General features: G+C 43.0%; 1 protein-coding gene and 1 long non-coding RNA gene across 3 annotated transcripts; one reads left to right on the forward strand and one right to left on the reverse strand.

The window, feature by feature from the left end:
• Positions 1 to 3838: 3838 nt before the first annotated feature.
• Positions 3839 to 13809, reverse strand: ARL1 (ARF like GTPase 1). The gene is made up of 6 exons (XM_069973257.1): positions 13701 to 13809; positions 10826 to 10963; positions 9088 to 9169; positions 6034 to 6145; positions 5359 to 5537; positions 3839 to 4276 (listed from the first exon to the last, which is right to left on the reverse strand). The coding sequence occupies exons 1-6, from the start codon at positions 13702 to 13704 to the stop codon at positions 4246 to 4248; spliced, it is 546 nt and encodes a 181-aa protein (XP_069829358.1). The 5' UTR covers positions 13705 to 13809; the 3' UTR covers positions 3839 to 4245.
• Positions 13810 to 14056: 247 nt separating this feature from the next.
• Positions 14057 to 27950, forward strand: LOC138774531 (uncharacterized). Of its 2 annotated transcripts, XR_011360330.1 has the most exons (5): positions 14064 to 14129; positions 19991 to 20091; positions 25386 to 25454; positions 25554 to 25680; positions 26067 to 27950. It is a non-coding gene; the product is annotated as an uncharacterized lncRNA (long non-coding RNA). The 2 variants fall into 2 exon arrangements; XR_011360329.1 differs by lacking the exon at positions 19991 to 20091 and having other exon boundaries at positions 14057 to 14129.

Consider the following 27950-nt stretch of genomic DNA (forward strand, 5'->3'; position numbering starts at 1 on the left):
AGTCATGGTACACTGCCTATAATTAGTGATATATCTTGCACACTAGTTTCAGTATGCATATAAATGGTGGTTCACACTAATATCCGTTTTGGATTATTTTAACCTCTACATCAGTCACTGTTTACTGGTTATGGTTTGCTGCCTATTTCATTAATAACAACTATACTATCATTTCCTGATGAATTGTGACAGGTTATGTGCTATTGGTCACAGAAAGATCTAATTTGTTATTTGAAAATCAATTGTCACAGAAAGACATGTGGTGAGCCCCCAGTGTGGTGTTATATCGGAAGAACGGCTGGTCACTTGCTAGGTGGTGGTGTGTGACTCCACTCCAGAGGTGGTTGGCCGAGATACAGCCAGACCTTGGAGTGTTATTTACGCCAGTGCCAGGTAGGCACATAGGCGTGAGGGCACGCCTGCTTTTATTTGACAAGGCCGGTTGTACCTTTTTCCCATGTGGTCAGTGTCCTGCAGGGATGCTACTGGGTCCCTTGGGTTAGAGTGATCACGGATGGCCAGAGTGGTGTAGTGACCCTCTCGGACTAGAGGGACTGCCACCCACAGAAAGGGAAAGTGTCCCAAGGTTGAGGTGTGTGCTGTGTAGGTGGATAGTGAGTCAGACTCTCTTTAACATGAAAAAGTTTGGTTTACTTGAAGTTGCAAATGTGCAGCAGGTCAAACAAATTCAACAGTATGAGGTTTCTCTTGATAAAGCACTTGTTAACACAATTGACAATAGTTCCAGATAAATACAGCAACCTGATCTATAGAAAAAGTGCTATGTAGGATAAAGTTGTGTTGACTTAGTAGTGTGCTGAGTGGTACGAAGCAGCAGAGTGGCAGAGAGGAGGATGCCGTGAGAGTCTCAACCCATGTAGTACTCTGCTCTGCCAAGAGGTTGGAGGATGAGGTAGAATACTTAGAAGAACACCTGTGCCTGTATATTGACCATGAATCAGTCTTCACACCACCTTATGCCCACTGGACTCGGCTGAACCTTTCTAGAGGGTGACACAGGCACCAGACCTTTTTACCTGGGATGAGCGGAATGCTGAGGATTTCCTGCTGACACCCGCGCTGCGGGATAGAGTTCCTAGGCTTATCGCAACTTTGCTCTATCCGGATCAGTACCTAGCTCTTTGGCTTTTGTTGTGGATACTGTCCTGCTCTGTGACACTCCTTGTCCTCGGCTAGGGTTGAGGTTGTCTCTGGCTTGTCCTCTCCTAAGAGGGGTTTAACAGTGCATAGTGCTGTGTAGCGTTACTGAGAAGAAAGTTGATAGAGTTAAACTGTCTTGCTTTCTTCCCATGCGTGGTACTAGCTAAGACTGAGCTGAGTAGAGGGCCACGGCCCAGACAGGACTACTGTGGAGACCTATCTAGCTTGCTTCCTTCCTCCACAATGCCTAACACAAAATACCTTTGCACCTCCTCCACCCATGTGACTTACTGCCCTAGCGTAACTAACGTGCGCTGTAAGTGGGTGAAGAGTGCAACAGAAGAAATAAGGAGAGAGGTGATAGGAGAGAAGAAAAACAGATTCCTACTGGTCTGCAGATTCAGGTGACACATAAATAAACAGTAACCCTTTACATCCTTCTGCTGTGCGGCTTCTAAATACACATATACAATACAGCGACATCTAGTGGTGAACTTTAGTACTACTTTCATCACCACACAAGTACAATAAGTGTAGAAGGGTGTAAACACTCACCGGCCACTTTATTAGGTACACCATGCTAGTAATGGGTTGGACCCCCTTTTGCCTTCAGAACTGCCTCAATTCTTCGTGGCATAGATTCAACAAGGTGCTGGAAGCATTCCTCAGAGATTTTGGTCCATATTGACATGATGGCATCACACAGTTGCCGCAGATTTGTCGGCTGCACATCCATGATGCGAATCTCCTGTTCCACCACATCCTAAAGATGCTCTATTGGATTGAGATCTGGTGACTGTGGAGGCCATTTGAGTACAGTGAACTCATTGTCATGTTCAAGAAACCAGTCTGAGATGATTCTAGCTTTATGACATGGCGCATTATCCTGCTGAAAGTAGCCATCAGATGTTGGGTACATTGTGGTCATAAAGGGATGGACATGGTCAGCAACAATACTCAGGTAGGCTGTGGCGTTGCAACGATGCTCAATTGGTACCAAGGGGCCCAAAGAGTGCCAAGAAAATATTCCCCACACCATGACACCACCACCACCACCAGCCTGAACCGTTGATACAAGGCAGGATGGATCCATGCTTTCATGTTGTTGATGCCAAATTCTGACCCTACCATCCGAATGTCGCAGCAGAAATCGAGACTCATCAGACCAGGCAACGTTTTTCCAATCTTCTACTGTCCAATTTTGATGAGCTTGTGCAAATGGTAGCCTGTTTCCTGTTCTTAGCTGAAAGGAGTGGCACCCGGTGTGGTCTTCTGCTGCTGTAGCCCATCTGCCTCAAAGTTCGACGTCCTGTGCGTTCAGAGATACTCTTCTGCCTACCTTGGTTATAACGGTTGGCTATTTGAGTCACTGTTGCCTTTCTATCAGCTCGAACCAGTCTGCCCATTCTCCTCTGACCTCTGGCATCAACAAGGCATTTCCGCCCACAGAACTGCCGCTCACTGGATGTTTTTTCTTTTTCGGACCATTCTCTGTAAACCCTAGAGATGGTTGTGCGTGAAAATCCCAGTAGATCAGCAGTTTCTGAAATACTCAGACCAGCCCTTCTGGCACCAACAACCATGCCACGTTCAAAGGCACTCAAATCACCTTTCTTCCCCATACTGATGCTCGGTTTGAACTGCAGGAGGTTGTCTTGACCATGTCTACATGCCTAAATGCACTGAGTTGCCGCCATGTGATTGGCTGATTAGTAATTAAGTGGTAACGTGCAGTTGGACAGGTGTACCTAATAAAGTGGCCAGTGAGTGTATAACTGTAACACCCGTGGTAGGACACCACAGACCTATTGAATAGGGGTACATTTTTTGTTTGGTTATATATATAGTAGTGTTGATTTTCATCTTGCAGAAGATATAATTTGTTTCTTAGTTGTCTCAATTACAGTGTTAGATGGCAATTACTTTGGTCTCATAGGTATCATTCTGTACACCTGTATTTGCCTAACGTTGTTTAGATTAGTTATACTTCGGGGGATTATAGGAGTGCCATGTTTAGCAGGGTTCAATAGCGCATTGGGCCATATAGTGTCATGTAGACTGTTTGGTAGCTATGGAGGTTTACAAGTAGTCCCTATTGCAGTATCCCTTATTTACACACTTATAGGGACTTGTAGAAGATAGCACATTGGCCTTTGTGTTATTTTTATTATCTATGGTGTAGCACTTGGGTATATTTTTATAATATAGTTATTCAAGTGTAACTGTCATGGGAAAAAGACACAGACTAGTATGGAGATCAGGTAAGTCCCTGGGTGCTTTCTTTACTCACTGTTAGAGATGAGCGAACCTTGAGCATGCTCGAGTCGATCCGAACTTTCGGGATTTGATTAGCGGTGGCTGCTGAACTTGGATAAAGCCCTAAGGCTATGTGGAAAACATGGATATAGTCATTGGCTGTATCCATGTTTTCCAGACAACCTTAGAGCTTTATCCAACTTCAGCAGCCACCGCTAATCAAATACCAAACGTTCGGGTTCGGATCGACTCGAACCCGGTTCGCTCATCTCTACTCACTGTCTTTAGAGTGAGACAGCCCCATAGACTTACATTATGAGTCAGTCTTAGTCATCTGCGACAGAATGCAGAAGTGTGGACTTCAGTCAGGGTCTGAACACTTAGACCACAACTAGCGCTAAAAAGAATGTGTTAGACAAGATTTCAATTATAAATGTTTATTTTATACAGATGGATTTCATAGTATAATCTTTACACTGCTGAAGGTTATTCTTCCAGCTGGCGATCACCTAAATCAACCAGGGTATTACATCTAAAAAAAAAAAATCACAAGAGCGAAAAGATATGTCATCTCAATAACCAAGTTGTGCAATTCCCCCAAATCGTAATTCTCATTACAAAACAGTCATAAATAAAGTGAAGCTACAGAACAGGCACACATAGTAGTGCAGTATGATACAGTGCTGATGGAGACAAAAGGGACTGGATTCAGACACCCTTGTCAATCCCTGTTGGAGCAAAGTTAAGTGGTGGTGGATATTATGTACATCCAGAGTCATTGTTACAGTTGGACAATGAAGAGAAAGGAATGTGCTGGGCAGGGTAACATTACTGCCTGCTCTTCAGGGACTCTACTAACCTGCAAGACAAAGAAAAAAAATATCATTAATAAGAGTTGAAGTCAAAATAATTAAGACCTAATAAACATCTGCAGATCATGTATGACATACTATCTTCTCCTAATACTCATGTTAAAGGGGATTCAACCCCTACAACTGCAGTGAACATTAGTGCAGAATCTGCATTGAAGTAGAGCCCCTTTACTTACAGCATACAAAAAAAAAAAGGTCTGGTGGATATATTGTAGATTTTAAACTAATGGCTAAGGCCATTACAATTTAGCCCAAGCAGGACTCCCAAAGGGGGGCAGTCCGTTTCTGGCAGTTTAACTCTTTACATGCCTCTGTCAGTCTGCAGCATTATAGCAACAGAATCCAGCTGTAATTTACAGCCAGGAATGAAGCAGGCCATTCCCTGCAGTTAACCTTTCACATGTCCCTGCAGCGTTACCGCTCCCCCTGTCCTCCATATTGGTGCATGTTGGGAGGAGTACTTATATTTTCTTCTTGGGCTCACCAGTAGAGATGATCGAACAGGGCCGATGTTCAGGTTCGTATGAACCCGAACCATCGGCATTTGACTCCAGCTGTCTTCCCGTTCCATGGGGAAGGTGTAGACAGCCCGAGTACCACCTGGAAAACAGGGATACATCCTATTACCTAGGCTGCATCCCTGTTTTCCAGGCAGTACTCGGGCTGTCTCCACCTTCCCCACGGAATGAGAACGCAGTGGGAGTCAAATGTCGATTGGTTCTGGTTCGTACGAACCTGAACATCGGCCCCGTTCAATCATCTCTACTCACCAGGCTCAAAAGACAGCACTTACAGGGGTTGGCCAGCGCTACAAAACATGGCCACTTTTCCCCTCTCTTGTCTCCAGTTCAGGTGTAGTTTGCAATTAAGCTCCATTTACTTCAATGGAACTGAGTTTGAAACCCCACCCAATCTGGAGAGAAGAGAGGGTGAAAAGTGGCCATGTAAATCCTTGAATCACATGACTTGTAATGAGAAACATCTGAAAAACTGCGAAAAACCTTTGTATGTACTAATACACAATGATAAATGAATCCACACCAACAATGAATACACCTTTTTCGCTTACCATTCCATGGCTTCATCAAGGCCTGTGCCTTTTGTAGCTGATGTCTTGAAAATTTGCCATTTGCGATCCTTCAGAGCAGGTAAACCTAATGAATTTGCTACTTCTGTAGGGCTCATTGCCTGTTCCATGTCTTGTTTATTTGCAAAAACCACCAGAATAGCCTTCTTCAGCTCCTCTTCCTAAAAGGAAAGCAATAGTAAATTTGATGTGCTTTTTTATACCATAGGTATTTAAAGTCCTTCACTATGTTACTGTCTTCAGATTTGACAGCACAGTGGGTTTTCTGGAAAAAAAAAAGTGCTGATACTGCTGAAAACCATTAAAAAAAACCCTCAAAATATATTTCTCCTTTTAAAGGCTATGTTCCCATCAAGTTTTGTTTTTTTTATCTTATTTTGATTCATATTTTTACCAATCCCAGAACCAGGTACAAATCAAAGCAAAAGTGCAAATCTTTTCATTATATTTTTTTCTGTCTTGGTTCCTTTGTTTTTGTGTGGTAAAAATACTGACCACTAATGTACTGCAGGTTAATGGGCACCACTCTGCAAGCCAAGAATGTGAAGGTGCAGCAGCACTAAATAAGTACAAAGTGATAGCCTAAAATATGCGATGGGAAAACCCCTTCAAAACGGTATACACTTCTACATAACTTGCAATGTATTAATATGTTACCTCTAACATCGCAACCAGTTCAGATTTAGAAATCCCCATCCTGTCCCTGTCACAGCTGTCCACGACATAAATTACAGCATCTGTATTGGAATAGTAGCAACGCCAGTATGGCCTGTAATAGAATAGGCACAAGATACATATTTATAAAAATGTGCACAGGTGCAGCTCACAATCGGAGAACTAATTCTGGCCGAGGTTAAAGTGTCACTGTCGTGAAATTTTTTTTTGCAGAAATCAATAGTCCAGGCGATTTTAAGAAACTTTGTAATTGGGTTTATTATCCGAAAAATGCATTTTTATCATGAAAAAGCAGTTTGAAGCTCTCCCCCCTGTCTTCATTGTTCTCCTATGGAGAGAGCTAAAGAAAAGACCAAAACAGGACAACAAAGAGTTAATCTACAAATCCCTCACGGGATATCTCCTGTGACAGTCACCAGTGACCTGTCTGAGCTCGGATTACAGCTGTCACCCAGCTCTGTGCCTGTAATCCTCTGTTATCTGCTTTCTGCTGCCGGCTAACTCCCTCCTTCCTCCTCCCCCCTCCCCTCTCCCTAGAGCAGACAGGGTACGACTCCTGCAACAAGTCACAATTTTCAGATTTTTCAGAGTGGATGAAAAAGAGGAAGGAGGGGGGGGGCCTGGGAAAAGGCTTTTTACATGCAGATAATGGCAGATTTGACTAATAAACCCAATTACAAAGTTTCTTAAAATTGCCTGGACTATTGATTTCTGCAAAAAAAAAAAAAAAATACGACAGTGACTCTTTAAACTAAAAATGCCCTAACCTAGAAAAGGGCAAGAAATAGGATAATGAAAATAGTGTATAGTCCTCAAGACCAGAAATCAGCCCTACTTCATACAGTAGATATAGATTTAATGTGATTCAATAAGCAGTACTTATAATAAACATGATTGTGTGATATAAAAAAAATAGTAAAACCAACACATGGGATACACAATGAATATCATAAAAATTGTAAATATTGCATAAAAGTATATTGCATAAAAAAGAGGCGAGAGAAGAAAAAAATAATAAATAAAAAATAGTCTCTGTATATTGCCATACCGCTAGGTGCTGGCCAGGTATATAGTTAAACTAGTATATAAAACTAGTAAAGTGTTAGACACCCTGGATTCATCTCTTATAAGCCACTGTTTCAAAAAAAGCACAATGTAGTTTGTGCTCGGAATATTACCATTGCCACTGATGAAGGGGTTAATTTTAAAGAACCTTGAAACGCATTTGGCACACAATATTGTGGACCAATACCATATAGGATTAGCCACTATCATTTTTTATCATTTTTTTATCACTTAACTTATTTTTTCATTTTCAATTTATACTTTTTTTATTCCATCTCCTGTTGCGCAATATCGCTCTTTTCTGGGGGGCCCCCCCTAGTATATTTCAATATCCCCTACATCCATAGCCACTATCCATAATCCAAATTCATATCCACATCTCCATCACCCCGGAACGGAGAGGTCAGGAATGAGAGCGAGGCTGGGACGCTGCGCGCGAATCCAACTGTAGAAGACACGAGGACGCGCTGCAGGACCGCTCCAGCCTGAAGCCGTGATCACCGACCGGCCTCTTCACAAGGGAAACCAGTAGAAGAAGCGCCTCACTACCAGCCGCTCCAGGACGGGTGAGAGGCGTTACAAACGCCGCTACATCGCAGTTCGTTAATATTGTTTATTTCCCACTTATGAATTGTATCAATGAACTGATGTGGAATCGCAACATGTATGCAACAGAGTTAGTTGTAACGAGACTGTATATATAATCAAACGGACTATATATCTGGAGAGTGGAAGGATTAAAGCCTCAGACTTAACTATCTTTTATCATTTATTTTGTTCTGATCGAGCACAAACTACATTGTGCTTTTTTTGAAACAGTGGCTTATAAGAGATGAATCCAGGGGTCTAACACTTTACTAGTTTTATATACTAGTTTAAAATACTACTATATACCTGGCCAGCACCTAGCGGTACCGCAATATACAGAGACTATTTTTTATTATTTTTTTTCTTCTCTTTTTTCTTATCTCGCCTCTTTTTTATGCAATATACTTTTATGCAATATTTACTATTTTTATGATATTCATTGTGTATCCCATGTGTTGGTTTTACTATTTTTTATATCACACAATCATGTTTATTATAAGTACTGCTTATTGAATCACATTAAATCTATATCTACTGTATGAAGTAGGGCTGATTTCTGGTCTTGAGGACTATACACTATTTTCATTACAAGATACACTTATGATTACTACATAGATCATTTTGCTGCTTTAAGTCTGACCTAATGAATAAATAAGATACACATAGGAGGGAATTTATCAAGAGCTTTCCGCCTATTTCTGATTATATATATACACACTTTTTAAATCTGCCTGTTTTGAGTATTCACCTAAAAATTTGCATAATCCGGAATTAGCGCCTAATTTATCATTTGCGACTTGATGAGTAAGACGGCCCCACCTCCTCTCAGGGACCCCAGGGGTGTTAGGGTGTCATAAAACCTATACTAACATCCCCAAGCCCACACTCCCGATGCCTGGTCCTTACCGCTATTAACTTCTCCTGATGATGTATTGTCTGGGCAGGAACTTAGGATACCACCAATTATGTGTTACTGGTTTAGTGGGAACTACTTGCCGAGACAACATGTCCTCAAGAAGTAAAGGTGGGCCCCAGGCAGCCACTTTAATGTGTGGTATCTGACTGTATGTCTATAGATGCTTCATGTATTCTCAAATAGTGCAACTCAATTTACTTCCAAAGATTTCATGCAACAACAGTATTGTGACTAGAGATACGCAAATTTACAGCAATAACAAAGGAAAGCACTTTGTTATCTCTGCAATCCGCTCATCGACCTGCTGCCTCTCCTCCCCGGGTGCTGGGAAAAGCTGGATCCAGTCTTGGGAAACTTCTCCCAGTTTTCCAAGCACCCGGGGAAAAGTGGCAGGCTAATGAGCAGATTACAGAGAAAAAGAAGCACTTTGCTTAGTTATTACTGTAAATTCATATTAACAATATTACCTGATACTGGTCTGTCCTCCAAGGTCCCATACTTGAAATTTCAAATTTTTGTAGGTTACCGTCTCCACATTAAAACCAATGGCTGGAGAGAAGAATATAATATCACCAAATAGAAACAGCAACTTCACACTTACATTACTTAACATAACCACACAACTGTAGTTCAAAATGTTTAAAGGGGTTATCCAGCGTTAGAAAAACACGGCCACTTTCTTCCAGAGACAGCACCACTTGTCTCCAGTCAGGGTGGGGTTTTGCAACACAGTTCCATTGAAGAGAATGGAACTTAATTACAAACAACAAACATAATCCCAGAAGAAAGCCAGTTCAACCTGTTCCCGACTCCTCAGTATATGGTGTAATCCTCCATAAATGAAGCATGTGGAATCCGTACTGCAGGCTGCAAGCCATGTAAAGTCCAAAAATGGATTCAATGTCCACAGCTTCTTTAAAAGTAGCAAAAACGTTATTGGGCATTACAAAAACAGAACGCAGAAGACGCAGACACGTTGCAGGGTTTTCCCCTTTAATCATGGTCACGATTAAAGGGGTTGTCCGGCGATAAAAAATTATTCACAGAATAACACACATTACAAAGTTATACAACTTTGTAATGTATGTTATGTCTGTGAATGGCCCCCTTCCCTGTGTTTCCCCCCACCCACGCTAGACCCGGAAGTGTGGTGCATTATACTCACCGCATCTCGTGTCGTCCACGGTCTCCACGGCCACGTCATCAGCTGCTCAGCCGCGATTGGCTGAGCACAGTTATGCTCAGCCAATCGCGGCTGAGCTTCGGATGACGCTGCAGAGGGCGGCTGGCACTCGGGAAGATCCGCCGGCCTCCCGAAGAAGACGTCACTGCTGAGGATCGGAGACCGTGGTCGGCACGTGACAGGTAATGTATAGCGCACCACACTTCCGGGTACACGGGTGGGGGTGGTGGGACACGGGGAAGGGGGCCATTCACAGACATAACATACATTACAAAGTTGTATAACTTTGTAATGTGTGTTATTCTGTGAATAATTTTTTATCGCCGGACAACCCCTTTAAGGGGGACAACCTCGCAACGTGTTGGCAAGCTTTTAAATGTTTGTTTTATTTTTGTAATGCCCAATAACTTTTTTGCTACTTTTTAAAAAGCTGTGGACATTGCATCCATCTTGAGTCATCTTGTCTCTGGAAGAAAGTGGCCATGTTTTTCTAACACTGGATAACCCCTTTAAGCACTAACAAGGTATTCCATTACCCCTATCTTTATACAGGACTAATATTTCCATTTACAGGAAACAAGTGCATTGGCCTTAAAGAGGAACTATCAGCAGGTTACCTGCAGTTGCGTACCTCATGTTTGCGCCACTGTGCTACTGGAAACTGTTGGCAACGTCGTTTTTTTTTTTCCAGTTTGATTAAAAGCAAATGTGCTAGTTAGGAGCACTGGTGGGGTGTCTCTGCACCACAGAGCTCCACTTGGCCGGCCACCTCCTTCAGTGACGCATTCCCTGTGCATATTTATGTGTGCAAAATCAAGCCCATCGAAGACCAGCCTGATTATGCACAGGGAAGGCGTCACTGAAGGGGGAAGGGTGCTCTGCGGAGTCGGGAAACGCCCCCAGTGCTCCTAAACAAGCAGATTTGTATAACAATTAGGTACAGAGCTGTAGGGGGCTATCAGCAGGTTTGTTTGCACAAACCTTTTGATAGTTTCCCTATAACAAACAGTTGTGTTACATACTTGGAATGGTGGTGACAACTTCTCCCACTTGTAATCGGTAAAGTATGGTGGTCTTTCCAGCTCCATCTAGACCCAAAATCAAAATTCTCATCTCCCTGGTTCCAAACAAGCTGGAGAAGATGCTGGAAAAGAAACCCCCTGAAAAGACAGAGGGGTACAGACATTAGGAACTAATGCAATTTAATCTAGTGATCTTTATACATGAACAAGCTTTGTTCTATATAATGTTAAAGGGTACCTATTACAATCATTGTTAATGCAGATCAGTGTTGTAGCTGATGCCAGATTACATTGCTGTTGATACATCCCATGCCCTGTTAGAATAGGGCTCGTGCACAGTACTCAGCTGATGTGGGACATATCCACAGCAATATGTTCTTCCGGCATCAGATGCGACTGCATAGGGAATCATTGTGAGAGGTAGCTGTTAGGGCCCCTTCACACTACAGAATCGCAGCTGAAATTCCGTGAGGAACCCCTGTGTGCGGACTCGGACGGCCGATTCCGTAATGTGAATGCACGCTTAAATGGCAAATTAAAAATAGGTAACACTGAGCTCCACAGCCAAATGTTGGGGCCGAGCATTTAAGCACTTGTGAGAACAAAAGTGCATGAATTATATAATACAGCAAAAAAAATGTAGCACTAAAAAAGCAACTTATCGCAATCTGGTGTTTTTCACCTAATAAAAACACATTTCAGCTCAACAGAGATTTTTCAACAGTGTCTGAAACCTGTTCAGCCGAAAGGTCGCTTTTTGTGTGTATGTGTGTGTGTGTGTGTGTGTGTGTGTGAATTGCTTTTTGAGTACTGTGGTTATTTGCTATATCATTTAGGGTACAAACACACACACCGTATATGCAGCAGATATGCAGCAGATTTGATGGTGCAGATTTGATGCTGTGTTCAGTTATTTAGATCTAATCTGCTGTGTATCTGTTGCGTATTTGCTGCGTATCACAGCAGTAAATAAGCTGTGTATACGGTGTGTGTGTTTGTACCCTAAATGGAAAAGCTATTCATAAATATGAAGCTTAACAACTGACACGCTGTAAAAATGGGAAATCGCTGGTATTACACAGCAGTTCTACAAGCACTAAGATCTACTGCCATATAATAGAACAGAGCAGAGTTAAAGGGGAAAGAAGAAACGTATACATTGCTTTAATAAAGTTACATTTCTTTGTAATATAACTTCATTAGAAAGCTATATATATATATTTTATTTTTATTTTTTTGCTTGAATAATATACGTTGAGTGGCAGCAGGAAGAGGTGACATGGCCCCTCTGCACTTTCCAAGCCCTGGTCTCTGCTCTAATCAATTGGTGCACAAAGTACACAAAGGGCCCTTTTACACACAAAGATATCTGACAGATTTTTAAAGCCAAAGCCAGGAACACACTATAAACAGAACAGGTTATAAAGGAAAGACAGATTTCTCCTCTTTTCAAATCCATTCCTGACTGCGGCTTCAAAAATCTGTGTGTGTAAAAGGTCCTTTTACACAGAAAGATTATTTGACAGATTATCTGCCAAAGATTTAAAGCCAGGAATGGATCTGAAAAGAGGAGAAATCTTTCCTTTATGACCTGATCTCTGTTTATAGTCTGTTCCTGGCTTTGGCTTCAAATCTTTGGCAGATAATCTTTCTGTGTAAATGGACCTTTAGGGCGCAATTATTGTGCGAAAAATCGTTAAATCGTTCGAATTTAAACAATAATCGTACTGTGTAATTGCAGGCAACGATCGAAAAATCGTTCGTATGTCGTTGATTTAGAACTGAACCTAAAATTATCGTTAATTGTTTGCTGTAATTCCACATTCGTTTGCTCAAGTTCCGCGTTTTTTCACTAATCGTTCAGTGTAATAGCACATTGTTTATTGTTTTGCTGGGATCAAAAGGATTATTAAACGATCATAGTAACGATCATAACTAACGATTATTGTTCTGTGTAATATGGTGAACAATTTCAGGTTAAGGATAAGCAATCTCATTTGCGATCGTTTATCGTAAATCGTTAAAAATCGCTCTGTGTAAGAGGACCCTTAGAGAGTCCGATTGTCAATAGCGCTGTCAATAGCCTCTGCAGAACATACAACTATCACTGTTTGCTCTGCTAGAGCCACTCGTTCTGCAGAAGCTGTTAGACAGACAGCATCCCCTAGTGTACTATATATTATATGCTATTATATTCTAATTCTAAGGCTATACAGTATACAAGGGAGACACTGTATCAATAGTGATGTGTCACCAGTGGGGACCAGGTCTGCAGTGTCTCATACACAGTATACTGTGGCATCACCAGGGGACTTCCAATGAGGACATCTGGGCACTGGGAGTGGCTGAAGGGGGGTGTACAAGTTCTCCAAATCTTTGTCCTCTGGAATGTTTTCACTAAACCTTGAAACCCCCTTTAAGTCATAACATGTTGGGATTTCCGGATCCCACTCCCACTCAGTTCACACCTGCAGATTGTTCCTGAGACCTGACAGGAGGCATGAAGCTGTCACAGTAAGCTCCCCCCTGGGAAAAGAATCTGATGACAATGCAGTTTGCTAGCCTGCCCCCTAGCCCACCTGGTCACATCCTGGCAGCACCTGCAAACCTATGCAATAGGGGGCAGCAAGGGACTAGGCTGGGCCACAAATCACTGCATAGTACCAACAGGCGGAGAGTTTCCTATCTGTGATCGGTCCCGCGGTTTGACCGCATGATCACACAGATGGCCACCTTTATGCAGAAGGAAGTGCTCCTTTAAATGGAGATTTAAAGGTATAACAAGGTTACTGGCCCATACAGCAGTTTCGGCGCCCCCCTATCTCATACACTTAATACGCTATACCGACAAAGAGACGTTACCGATCACACTCACCCATGTTGTACGGAAAGCGGCCGGGTGACACACTACAGACGCTGCCCCAGCTCTCCCTATCACTCCCGGAAGCGCAGTCCACAGTTCCACGTCACACAGAGGAAGGTTAGCTATTGCTCGCAGCACATTCGTTACAGAATTCTTGGAAGGAAAATTAAAAATCTTACTGTAGAGGAAAAATAATAACAACATTGAAGGCAGAATAAGCACATAGTTGCGATGTACAGAAAAGAAAAAGAATAAAATATGCCATTAATCTTGTTTTTTTGTGTACTTGTGGCGAATCTGCGAGCTGATGATGATATACACATTCCTGCGCGTGCGTGTTGCTGTTTTTTTTTGTTTTGTTTTTTATTGGGGGTTAGTTTGTTGCCGGACAGGTAAAGCCTGTTATGCTGGACTGTGAAGGTGGCACCCATTGAGATCAGTGTACGGTATATTCTGGAAGAAGTGATGTGTGTAGCGTTTTTCTACACTGCTGTAAATGGATAAGAGCTGACATAGGGAAACACTTAACACGTAACTATGTTGCTCAGGATTAGACTTGTAGTTCACACACTGTAGCCTATTAGGGCCACTAAACCGCATATCAGATGACCCACGGTCAGGGAGGAATTTGCAGCGGTTATACAGACATGTCTGGACACAGTGTTTTATTTTTATGCATTTCTGTGTTTTTCAGAAAAACGCCCTGTGTTGTGCCACATTTAGAGAGCCTGTACCCAGTCACTTCATTGGTGCTGCGGTACAACCCAATGGTGGATGTGGAACAGCTTTATAGAAGAAAGCAACCATACATGTTTCATTCTGTACAACCCTTTACACCAGGGGTGTATAACTCAAATACACAGTGGGCCAAAATAAAAAAATTGGGCAAAGTCGCAGGCCAACCTTGATAATTACTGAAGCGCGAATGCCGCAGTCCTGGCATTGTCAGAGCAGCGTGCAGCCCAGCACTGTGCACTATGATAAATGACCTGATAAATAGCTATGATATGATTAAACTCCAACCCATGTAATAGCCAACCCCCAATGTGTAGTAGCCAAGCCAACCAAAATTGCCCCACTTAGTCAGCCCTCCCAATAGTGACCAAATAATAGCCAGACCCTCCCCAATAGTCCCCTATAATAGCCAGCCCTCCCTAATAGTATATTATATAGTAGCCAGCCCTCCCCAATAGTCCCCTATAGTAGCCAGCCCTCCCTAATAGTATATTATATAGTAGCCAGCCCTCCCAATAGTCCCCTATAGTAGCTAGCCCTCCCCAATAGTCTCATATAGTAGCTAGCCCTCCCCAATAGTCTCATATAGTAGCCAGCCCTCCCCAATAGTCTCATATAGTCACAGCTAGTTTGGGCTGGAGTCGGAAAAAAATGTACCGACTCCAGCTTTAAAAAAATCTTTAAAAAATGTAGAATTGAATTTTGATATGAATTTTACAAGTTTTGCTCATGAATATATATTATGAGCAACATTCTAATAGGACGTTGGCCCTATTACATAAGGGTGGTAAGGGAATATATCAGTAATAGGACACTGGCCCTATTACGTAAGGGTGGTCAGGGAATATATCAGTAATAGGACACTGGCCCTATTACATAAGGGTGGTCAGGGAATATATCAGTAATAGGACACTGGCCCTATTACATAAGGGTGGTCAGGGAATATATCAGTAATAGGACACTGGCCCTATTACATAAGGGTGGTCAGGGAATATTTCAGTAATAGGACACTGGCCCTATTACATAAGGGTGGTCAGGGAATATATCAGTAATAGGACACTGTCCCTATTACATAAGGGTGGTCGGGGAATATATCAGTAATAGGACACTGGCCCTATTACATAAGGGTGGTCAGGGAATATATCAGTAATAGGACACTGGCCCTATTACATAAGGGGGGTCGGAATATATCAGTAATAGGACACTGGCCCTATTACATAAGGGTGGTCAGGGAATATTTCAGTAATAGGACACTGGCCCTATTACATAAGGGTGGTCAGGGAATATATCAGTAATAGGACACTGGCCCTATTACATAAGGGGGGGTCGGGGAATATATCAGTAATAGGACACTGGCCCTATTACATAAGGGTGGTCAGGGAATATATCAGTAATAGGACACTGGCCCTATTACATAAGGGTGGTCAGGGAATATATCAGTAATAGGACACTGGCCCTATTACATAAGGGTGGTCAGGGAATATATCAGTAATAGGACACTGGCCCTATTACATATGGGTGGTCAGGGAATATATCAGTAATAGGACACTGGCCCTATTACATAAGGGGGGTCGGGGAATATACCAGTAATAGGACACTGGCCCTATTACATAAGGGTGGTCAGGGAATATATCAGTAATAGGACACTGGCCCTATTACATAAGGGGGGTCAGGGAATATATCAGTAATAGGACACTGGCCCTATTACATAAGGGTGGTCAGGGAATATATCAGTAATAGGACACTGGCCCTATTACATAAGGGGGGTCGGGGAATATATCAGTAATAGGACACTGGCCCTATTACATAAGGGGGGTCGGGGAATATACCAGTAATAGGACACTGGCCCTATTACATAAGGGTGGTCAGGGAATATATCAGTAATAGGACACTGGCCCTATTACATAAGGGGGGTCGGGGAATATATCAGTAATAGGACACTGGCCCTATTACATAAGGGTGGTCGGGGAATATATCAATAATAGGACACTGGCCCTATTACATAAGGGTGGTCAGGGAATATATCAGTAATAGGACACTGGCCCTATTACATAAGGGTGGTCAGGGAATATATCAGTAATAGGTCACTGTCCCTATTACATAAGGGTGGTCGGGGAATATATCAGTAATAGGACACTGGCCCTATTACATAAGGGTGGTCAGGGAATATATCAGTAATAGGACACTGGCCCTATTACATAAGGGGGGTCAGGGAATATATCAGTAATAGGACACTGGCCCTATTACATAAGGGGGGTCAGGGAATATATCAGTAATAGGACACTGGCCCTATTACATAAGGGTGGTCAGGGAATATATCAGTAATAGGACACTGGCCCTATTACATAAGGGGGGTCGGGGAATATATCAGTAATAGGACACTGGCCCTATTACATAAGGGGGGTCAGGGAATATTTCAGTAATAGGACACTGGCCCTATTACATAAGGGTGGTCAGGGAATATATCAGTAATAGGACACTGGCCCTATTACATAAGGGGGGTCGGGGAATATATCAGTAATAGGACACTGGCCCTATTACATAAGGGTGGTCAGGGAATATATCAGTAATAGGACACTGGCCCTATTACATAAGGGGGGTCAGGGAATATATCAGTAATAGGACACTGGCCCTATTACATAAGGGTGGTCAGGGAATATATCAGTAATAGGACACTGGCCCTATTACATAAGGGGGGTCAGGGAATATATCAGTAATAGGACACTGGCCCTATTACATAAGGGGGGTCAGGGAATATATCAGTAATAGGACACTGGCCCTATTACATAAGGGGGGTCGGGGAATATATCAGTAATAGGACACGGGCCCTATTACATACGGGGGGTCGGGGAATATACCAGTAATAGGACACTGGCCCTATTACATAAGGGTGGTCAGGGAATATATCAGTAATAGGACACTGGCCCTATTACATAAGGGGGGTCGGGGAATATATCAGTAATAGGACACTGGCCCTATTACATAAGGGTGGTCGGGGAATATATCAATAATAGGACACTGGCCCTATTACATAAGGGTGGTCAGGGAATATATCAGTAATAGGACACTGGCCCTATTACATAAGGGTGGTCAGGGAATATATCAGTAATAGGTCACTGGCCCTATTACATAAGGGGGTCGGGGAATATATCAGTAATAGGACACTGGCCCTATTACATAAGGGTGGTCAGGGAATATATCAGTAATAGGACACTGGCCCTATTACATAAGGGGGGTCGGGGAATATATCAGTAATAGGACACTGGCCCTATTACATAAGGGGGGTCGGGGAATATACCAGTAATAGGACACTGGCCCTATTACATAAGGGTGGTCAGGGAATATATCAGTAATAGGACACTGGCCCTATTACATAAGGGGGGTCGGGGAATATATCAGTAATAGGACACTGGCCCTATTACATAAGGGTGGTCGGGGAATATATCAATAATAGGACACTGGCCCTATTACATAAGGGTGGTCAGGGAATATATCAGTAATAGGACACTGGCCCTATTACATAAGGGTGGTCAGGGAATATATCAGTAATAGGTCACTGGCCCTATTACATAAGGGGGTCGGGGAATATATCAGTAATAGGACACTGGCCCTATTACATATGGGTGGTCAGGGAATATATCAGTAATAGGACACTGGCCCTATTACATAAGGGGGGTCGGGGAATATATCAGTAATAGGACACTGGCCCTATTACATAAGGGGGGTCGGGGAATATATCAGTAATAGGACACTGGCCCTATTACATAAGGGTGGTCAGGGAATATATCAGTAATAGGTCACTGGCCCTATTACATAAGGGGGGTCGGGGAATATATCAGTAATAGGACACTGGCCCTATTACATATGGGTGGTCAGGGAATATATCAGTAATAGGACACTGGCCCTATTACATAAGGGGGGTCGGGGAATATATCAGTAATAGGACACTGGCCCTATTACATAAGGGTGGTCGGGGAATATATCAGTAATAGGACACTGGCCCTATTACATAAGGAAGGTCGGGGAATATATCAGTAATAGGACACTGGCCCTATTACATAAGGGGGGTCAGGGAATATATCAGTAATAGGACACTGGCCCTATTACATAAGGGGGGTCGGGGAATATATCAGTAATAGGACACTGGCCCTATTACATAAGGGTGGTCAGGGAATATATCAGTAATAGGACACTGGCCCTATTACATAAGGGGGGTCGGGGAATATACCAGTAATAGGACACTGGCCCTATTACATAAGGGTGGTCAGGGAATATATCAGTAATAGGACACTGGCCCTATTACATAAGGGGGGTCAGGGAATATATCAGTAATAGGACACTGGCCCTATTACATAAGGGTGGTCAGGGAATATATCAGTAATAGGACACTGGCCCTATTACATAAGGGGGGTCAGGGAATATATCAGTAATAGGACACTGGCCCTATTACATAAGGGTGGTCAGGGAATATATCAGTAATAGGACACTGGCCCTATTACATAAGGGGGGTCGGGGAATATATCAGTAATAGGACACTGGCCCTATTACATAAGGGGGGTCGGGGAATATACCAGTAATAGGACACTGGCCCTATTACATAAGGGTGGTCAGGGAATATATCAGTAATAGGACACTGGCCCTATTACATAAGGGGGGTCGGGGAATATATCAGTAATAGGACACTGGCCCTATTACATAAGGGTGGTCGGGGAATATATCAATAATAGGACACTGGCCCTATTACATAAGGGTGGTCAGGGAATATATCAGTAATAGGACACTGGCCCTATTACATAAGGGTGGTCAGGGAATATATCAGTAATAGGTCACTGGCCCTATTACATAAGGGGGTCGGGGAATATATCAGTAATAGGACACTGGCCCTATTACATATGGGTGGTCAGGGAATATATCAGTAATAGGACACTGGCCCTATTACATAAGGGGGGTCGGGGAATATATCAGTAATAGGACACTGGCCCTATTACATAAGGGGGGTCGGGGAATATATCAGTAATAGGACACTGGCCCTATTACATAAGGGTGGTCAGGGAATATATCAGTAATAGGTCACTGGCCCTATTACATAAGGGGGGTCGGGGAATATATCAGTAATAGGACACTGGCCCTATTACATATGGGTGGTCAGGGAATATATCAGTAATAGGACACTGGCCCTATTACATAAGGGGGGTCGGGGAATATATCAGTAATAGGACACTGGCCCTATTACATAAGGGGGGTCGGGGAATATATCAGTAATAGGACACTGGCCCTATTACATAAGGGTGGTAATGGAAAAGTTGTCGATCACTATTTGGCAGTTTGTTTCTAAGCTGGAAGAGTCCATTGTGTGTGTGTGGGGGGGGGGGGGGATCTGTGCTGTTCTCTTCCTGGATGCTGGATGACTGTATATGAGCAGAAGTGTAATATGAAGATATCCTGTGTAATTTAGAGGAGGAGGAGGAGAAGACACAAGTAGTGTAGCAGTAACCTCTGTCCTCAGTGTGGCTATATCACTATGTGTAACCCCCTGTATATCACTATGGCTGACCTCTATATTACAGGAATCTGGCATTGTTAGCAGTGTTTCTTTAAGTACGGTGAATATTTAGAAACATAGAAGACTGTCACCAGGAAAAGACCACCTGCTCCATCATGTCTAGTTGTGAGTATTTCAGGACATGGAGGCTGGAGACTGGCTGCATCCACTGCACACACAGGATAATCTGCTTTATATACAGTATTCCTTTATTCCCTCAGAAGTCGCCCCAGGATCATGTAGGACATTAGGAGTCGGAGTTGGAGTCGGAGCTGCGGCTTACCGACTACACAGGCCTGGTAGCCAGCCCTCCCCATAGTCTCTTATATAGTAGCCAGCCCTCCCCAGTAGTCTCATATAGTAGCCAGCCCTCCTCATAGTCTCTTATATAGTAGCCAGCCCTCCCCAGTAGTCTCATATAGTAGCCAGCTCTCCTCCATAGTCTCTTATATAGTAGACAGCCTTCCCCAGTAATCTCATATAGTTGCCAGCCCTCCCCCATAGTCTCCTATATAGTAGCCATGGTGGGCCAAATGTAATTCAAACTCTGAATTGCCTTGCGGGCCAAAAATAATGACACCACGGGCCAGATTTTGACATGACTGCTTTAGACTATGTTCACACATACTGGAGAAGAAACCCAGTATTAAATAAAGCTCTGCCCCCATGCTGGCGCACACCTCTTAGCTAATCTGTCGGGCCTGCCGCATGGCAATGCAGACTCTACACCTTCTCCAAAGTAGGCGTAGATTCCTGTTATAATTTATTTCCATGTTTAGTCCATGATACATTAGGCGCGGGAGGAGGCCACATCTCCTCCCCGCCTTGCCCCCCTACCCAATCAGTAGATCAGCGCTTGTGTCTGGGGTATGTGTTTTTGCATAGAAAAGCATAGTGTGTTTTTTTTCTTCAAGTGGGAATTTGGCATGCAGCTATGTACAGTATACTGAGGCTACATGTTTAGACTATACATTAGAACAGTGCTTCTCAAACTGTGAGGCGCCCCCTACTTGATGATGAGGCCCAGCTGTGGAGACAGTTTTCACAAAAGTAACTATGATCCACACCAGTGCTTCTCAAACTGTGAGGCGGGCCTTACCAGTGAGGCGCCCCCTAGTTGTTGGTGAGGCCCAGCTGGGGAGACAGTTTTCATAAAAGTGATTATGATCTGCACAGTCCTTTTGCTGTATGCAAAAATCTCCATTTTAGCAACATTATTAATATATTTTGTACTTGCTTTATTAGCATATAGAGCTTGGGAGATGGGTGAAAGGTAGCCCTGGCATTACTTTCAGCTTTTAAATGGACTTTCACCACAGATAGTGAGGCCCAGGCACCCTCTTGGTCAGTCTGCTGAGGCCCAGGCATTGCCTTGGTCTGTTGGGTGAGGCTCCAGTAGAAATAGTTTGGGAAGCACTGCATTAGAAGATTTTTCCAGAATGTACACAGGATGTGTCAACAGAATCTAACAATAGTAATGCTTGCAATGAGGTGTGTTGTAACTGTGTACTAAGCATTCACCACTAGGGGGCAGGTACAGTCTTTATTAGAGACAATAGTGACTTTCCAGCAATACTTTCCACAATAATGTTATAAGGGTTTATGACTAGAGATGAGCGAACCGGGTTCGAGAACGTTCAGTATTTGATTGGCTGGGGCTGCTGAACTTGGATAAAGTTGTCTGGAAAACATGGATACAGCCAATGACTATATCCATGTTTTCCACATAGCCTTAGGGCTTTATCCAACTTCAGCAGCCACCGCTAATCAAATGCTGAAAGTTCGGGTTCGGATCGACTCGAGCATGATCGAGGTTCGCTCATCTCTATTTATGACCCTGATCAACAGAAAAAAGACTCATCAATAGAGATGAGTAAACCTCGAGCATGCTTGAGTCCATCCGAACCCGAACTTTCGGCATTTGATTAGCGGTGGCTGCTGGATAAAGCCCTAAGGCTATGTGGAAATCATGGATATAGTCATTGGCTGTATCCATGTTTTCCAGACAACCTTCAGCAGTCCCCGCTAATCAAATGCCGAAAGTTCGGGTTCGGATCGACTCAAACCCAAACCCGGTTCGCTCATCTCTACTCATCAACCATTTCTAGACCAGTTTTCCCACTTCATGACCAGAAACATTTAGGGGCCTATATATCACTGTGTTTGTGTGGGGGGAAGGGGTTTCATATTAACTACTTTATTTGTGAGATTTATCATGTGCGATTTTTCTGTTTTTGCACAAAATTGTGCAGCAGTACTCTACTTCTACCCTAGCTTAGTTTTCTTAGCCAAAAAAAAAATTGGCAAACAAATTGTGTAAGATTTATCAAGGCACAACAGTAAAATTTTGCACAGCCCATAAAAAGTCCCACCTGCTCAAAAATTGTGCAGATGATACATCTGCCCCTTTGGTTTTATGTAATGCAGATTTGAAATTTATACATCTTTCGCTCATTCACTTTTTCAAATAGTATATATATATTTTTAAGTTATTATAAATCAGTAAATTTAGTTTTTTTTGTGATATTTGGGAAAATTTTTAAAATAAAAATGCACAAAATAAGTGTCTGCCTATTTTTTGATTGATTGACAGACAATTTGTTCACAGGAGATTTAGAAGCAGGCCTCAGCTTCCAGTTGTCAATCAAGAAGGAATAGGGATTGGAAGGGAAGTGAGGAGGCATTATAGTACTTCAGAGGGTGGAAAGCCTCTTGAACACTTTTCCCCAGAGAATTTTTTTTTCTAGCAAAACTACATGAACAGCCTATGTTTGATAAGTGAGAATATTTTGTTAATAAACTGTTGAACTTTTGTACCATCTCGTCCGTTCTGAGGACAATAGGACAGTTATATAGAAATTGATTCTGGGTATATATGATTGCAGAGCCTGATGAAGATTCCAGTACGGTGTAGAGACGCATTGCTCCTTTCCACCACTAGTTTTAATTTGGATATTTTGTTATTGACCCCTTTAGGACCAGGCTAATTTTCGTTTTTGCGCTTTCCTTTTTCCCTGCTCGTGTTTAAAAGGCCATAGCGATTGCATTTTTTCACCTTCAGACCCACATGAGCCCTTATTTTTTGCACCACTAATTGTACTTTGCAATGACAGGCTTAATTTTTGCATAAAATACGCTGCGAAACCAGAAAAAAAATAAAATCTGTGGTGAAATTAAAAAAAAAAAACACCACATTTTTTTAATTTTGGGAGGTTTTGTGTTTACGCCATTTGCCCTAGGGCAAAACTGACTTGTTATACAAGTTCCTCAAGTTGTTTATGTGGTCTATGGGGCTGTGTGAAGTGTCGTTTTTTGCGCCATGATATGTACTTCTATCGCTATCTTGATTGCGCATATGCGACTTTTTGATCGCTTTTTATAAAAAAAATTCTGGATTTGATGCAACCAAAAATGCACTTACGCCATTTACCGTGAGAGATGAGGAATGAAATTTTTTTTTAGTTTGGGCGATTACGCACACGGCAATACCAAACATTAGGGATGGTCCAAAACTGCCGAGGTTCGGGTTCGTATGAACCCGAATGCTCGGCATCAGATTCCCGCTGTCTGCCCGCTCCGCGCAGTGGGTGGATACAGCGGGAGGACCGCCTGAAAAACTGGGATACAGCCTATGGCTATAGCTGTATGCCAGTTTTCCAGGTGGTCCTCCCGCTGTATCCACCCTCTCCACGGAGAAGGCAGACAGGGGGGGCATCCCTCCACTAGACATCAGGGATGGGGAAAAGCAGCATTTTAAATGCAGCTGTCAACTTTGACAGCTGCAGTTAAAAAGCTAATTAGCAGGCACGGCGTCCGGACTGTGCCCGCTAATAGCCATGGTCCCGGGCTGCAAATAGCTACCGGGATCGCACCAGTTCAGAGCGGGGTTGCCCCTCCCGCGTGAGGGCGTACAGTTATGTCCTCATGCGGAAAGGGGTTAAATGGTGTTTGTTACATTGGAGCCATTTGCAGAATTAATCGTATGCTGTAAAGGATGGACCAGGCACAAGGAGGTGGATCACCAAGGAGTGCTGATGTAGCTCCAAGGAGCGGAGTCTAAGGAGCCCTCAGTTTTCTCCAGAGCCTGCTGCAAAGCAGGATGGGCTTCACTGCAGGAAAATCCCAGGTCACTACCCTTAGAGAAGGTCCCCGGTGGTAGTTAAGCAGTACAGTAGCTCCATCAAGTACCTGGGTATATACCTTCCCGCCTGCTTAAAGGGGTAGTGCACCAAAAAAAATTTTCTTTCAAATCAACTGCTGCCATGAAGTGCCAGAGATTTGTAATTTACTTCTATTAAAAAATCTCAAGCCTTCCAGTACTTATCAGCTGCTGTGTGTCCAGCAGGAAGTGGTGTTTTCTTTCCTGTCTGACACAGTGCTCTCTGTTGCCTCCTCTGTCCATGTCAGGAACTGTACAGAGAAGGAGCAAATCCCCATAGAAAACCTCTCCTGCTCTCCAGACTGGAAATAATACCACTTCCTGCTGGGCATACAGCAGCTGATAAGTATTGGAAGGCTTGAGACTTTTTAATAGAAGTAAATTACAAATCTCTGGCACTTCATGGCAGCAGTTGATTTGAAAGAAATTTTTTTGGGGGGCACTACCCCTTTAAAGGACTTGTTCAGATTGAATTTCCCTCCTCTCATGGCCACAATCCAGCCCTGTTGCAAGACTCGGGGAAAGGGTACCTTTATGTGGTTTGGTTGTTGCACAATTTTTAAGATGTCCCTCCTACCCAAGCTTCTGTACGCTTTTCAGTGTCTCCTGGTGAAGATCCCTAAATCATTTTTTAAGTCCCTGTCCTCTATCCAGACTAAGTTTATATGGGGCTCCAAACCTGTGCGCTCCCAGACCTACAGGAATACCACCTGGCCTCCCTTCTGACCAGAGTGGTGGATTGGTTTTGCTAGGGATCATTGAAACAGTGGGTAAAGATTGAGCAATTCTTCCTTAGCACCCCTCTGAGCTGTATACCTTGGCTACCTAAGCAACTACTAGTGGAGCTCAGTTCCAATCCTACCATAGGCCCCAAGATTCTAGCCTGTGAGACCTCAGACATCCGCTCTCGATTCCCACCCTTGACCTCGCCCATGATGCCAATCCTGGGTCATCCTGATTTTTCCCCAGGCCTCACTAATCTGGTTTTCAGGGGCTGGACTAAGGGTAAAAACATTTTATTTCCATCTTGGCCTGGAAATCAGTGTGGGAGTTCAAGGCCATGACAGACCCTGCCCCCCTTGGATCATGGAGAATAATCCAGTTAATTCCTCCAATCCCTTCCTGCTCCTACCCAGTTCTCATCCTCAAAACCAATTTTGAATGCCTTTGCAATGGGGAGGGTCAACTTTCCATTCATTATCACTTATATACTCCAACATGTTGTCTCCATCCGATCCTGATCCACCCCCTACCTCCTCAGGTGGCACGAGGACCTCAATTTACCCTGACCCGGCAAACAAACATTATGGAACTGGCCCATAAGAGCTTGGTGAGTTCCCGAGTCCAGGGGGCTAGATGTAAAATACTATCCCGCTGGTACATGGTCTCAGTCAAGTTACATGCAATATCTGTTTCTCCTTTATCACAGTGAAATCGCCATTAAGAAATACCAACGCTCCCTCTTGCGTTTTCTAGTTATGGCAACGTGATCTTGCATACCGTTATACTTGAAAAGAACCGAACCTCCACTGATCTCCTCCTTGTGGGTAACTAAGGTAAACGAGCATCAGGCTCTTCGAAGTTTCTTTCTTCTCCCGCCCTTCTCTTTCTTTTCTCACTTGTCATCCTTTCTTGCTCTGTCTCCTCCCTCATTTCTATTATTGCTCACTTCATTCCTACTGTTGCTCGCTGTTTTTGCTTAGTAGTGAGTGGCCTGCTGCCACTTCTCTCCTATTTTTTCATTTCATCTGAAAAAAGGTGGTCTAGAGGTTGACAGTGGGACCTTTCCTTTTAATTATTTAACACAGTGACAAGATGTTTTTTACACTATTGTTAAATGTTATAATATTTTTATATCTGCAATAATTGGAGCCATTTCCACTTTGTTGACTTTATGTGGTGGAAAATGTCCAATAAAGAATTTTTTTTTTTTTTTTTAAAGTACAGGAGTCTGGAACTAGATGCTCTTCTTCTGTTGTCACACTTCAAAATAAGATAAGGTGCTGTTCAGACTGGAGCTAAGCTGAGCGTTAGAAATGGATCAAGATCCAACAGCTAAAAGGGCGCTTGGAAGCAAGGAAGCAGCAAATAGGGAGCACGGACGTGGTTTGCTGTCTGAAACACACCAACAACTTAGCATAGAGGTGTGGAGGTGGTAGCTATATATATCCTCAGGTGAACAGCCTGGAATTCTCCAGAACCTGTGGGCTGAGCTATAAATACAGGTGAATAGGCTCATACCTGCCAATAGAGGAAGCCTAATCCTCCAGGAGGCCAGCTCAGAACAGGAGAAACTGCTGGAAGAAGCATGCTAAGTAAAAGATCTCCACTGGACAAAGCGACCTGTAGCAGGCTTGGGATAACAGACAAGACCGTGTGCCATTACATATGCCTACAGTAGAATTGTACCTGATAGCACAACTCTTTCAGGTTTCATGTTGACAGCTTCAAGCTTTCATTGGGTCTGGATGCACTACAATATATAGCACCCCTGGTTGTGTTTTTCCCTGTCTTTTTCTACATACAAAACAGAATGGGGGACATTACCATCAAATATGTAGCATTGTACCATCTGCATTATTGCAAAGCCAACTTAATTGTAAAATAGATGGGATGAATGCATGAAGCATGCAAGGGTAGCGATACCAGTGTGATAACATTTTACAATTTTTTTCTTGGGCATAACAAACAAAAGGGAGTCAGTTCACATGGCTCCATGTGGAAATGTTATAGAGCAGCGATGTCAAACTCAGGCCTTTCAGCTGTTGCAAAGCTACCATTCCCATCATGCCTGGACAGCCAAAGCTTTAGCTGGAGGGCCTGAGCTTGACACCTGTGTAATAGAGGGATGGCAATAGCTCAACAGAGGAAGAGGCAGGCCTTGTTGAAGAGCCAGATCCTCCAATGGAGTGTGATCACAATGGATCAGTCTTGAGTTTAGATATGACTGTGGCTCTCTGGATATTTTTAGTTTCCTGGATTTAGACGGGTTTGCCACATGGAACAGAAGAATTCAGAAGAAAAGAAAACAAGTTATTACATCAGCCATTGGTTAAACATTGGATGCAAGTAATTTTGATTTCAGTAAGATTGTATTGATACTTCCCATATCCTCCCCATATCCATTTAGGCAATAGAACAAATGTACATAATAAAAGAGGAAGCTTTCTGTGTGATAACTACCATTCATTGCTTTCTAAAGCTGTTTGCCCTGTAACTGTACTGTTCAATGCTATATACTTTTTATTGGTTATATTTCTTTATGTTTCAGTTTGTTTTGTGTATCTATTTGAACAAAGATGGGCTCCAGAACTTATTGAAACAATGCATTGTGATATATACGTATTGTAAAGGGGGGTTATTTGTTTTATTTTATGTCACAGATCCATACGAAGTTCCCAGTACCTGCTGCCCTCTTTTGCCTAGTAAAACACTCTCCAACTGTCTTATTTGTATAGGCAGCTTTGCCCACCTGATCGAACAGCAACACAAAAGAAACCAGTCAAAACCTTGCACTTTGGTACTGACTAAGCACTACTCTGTTTTAGCTGGGTAGTTGAATACAGTACATGATCATTAAGGTATACATCTAAAAATGTGTTAATAAACTGACAACTGGGTGTTTCCCCTTGCCAATAGGGTGTATCCCTACAGTCAGCAAGAGAGTTGACAGGTCATCTGTAATATTTTCGGCTGTACCAAAACCTAAAGTTACACTACTGCTAAGTTCTAGTGACAGCTTTTCCTGTTTCTGAGTTACAGTGTTAGGCTGGGTTCACACTATGTATATTTCAGGCAGTATTTGGTCCTCATGTCAGGTCCTCAT

The sequence above is a fragment of the Dendropsophus ebraccatus genome, chromosome 1 (genome assembly GCF_027789765.1).
Source record: "Dendropsophus ebraccatus isolate aDenEbr1 chromosome 1, aDenEbr1.pat, whole genome shotgun sequence".
NCBI classification, from domain to species: domain Eukaryota; kingdom Metazoa; phylum Chordata; class Amphibia; order Anura; family Hylidae; genus Dendropsophus; species Dendropsophus ebraccatus.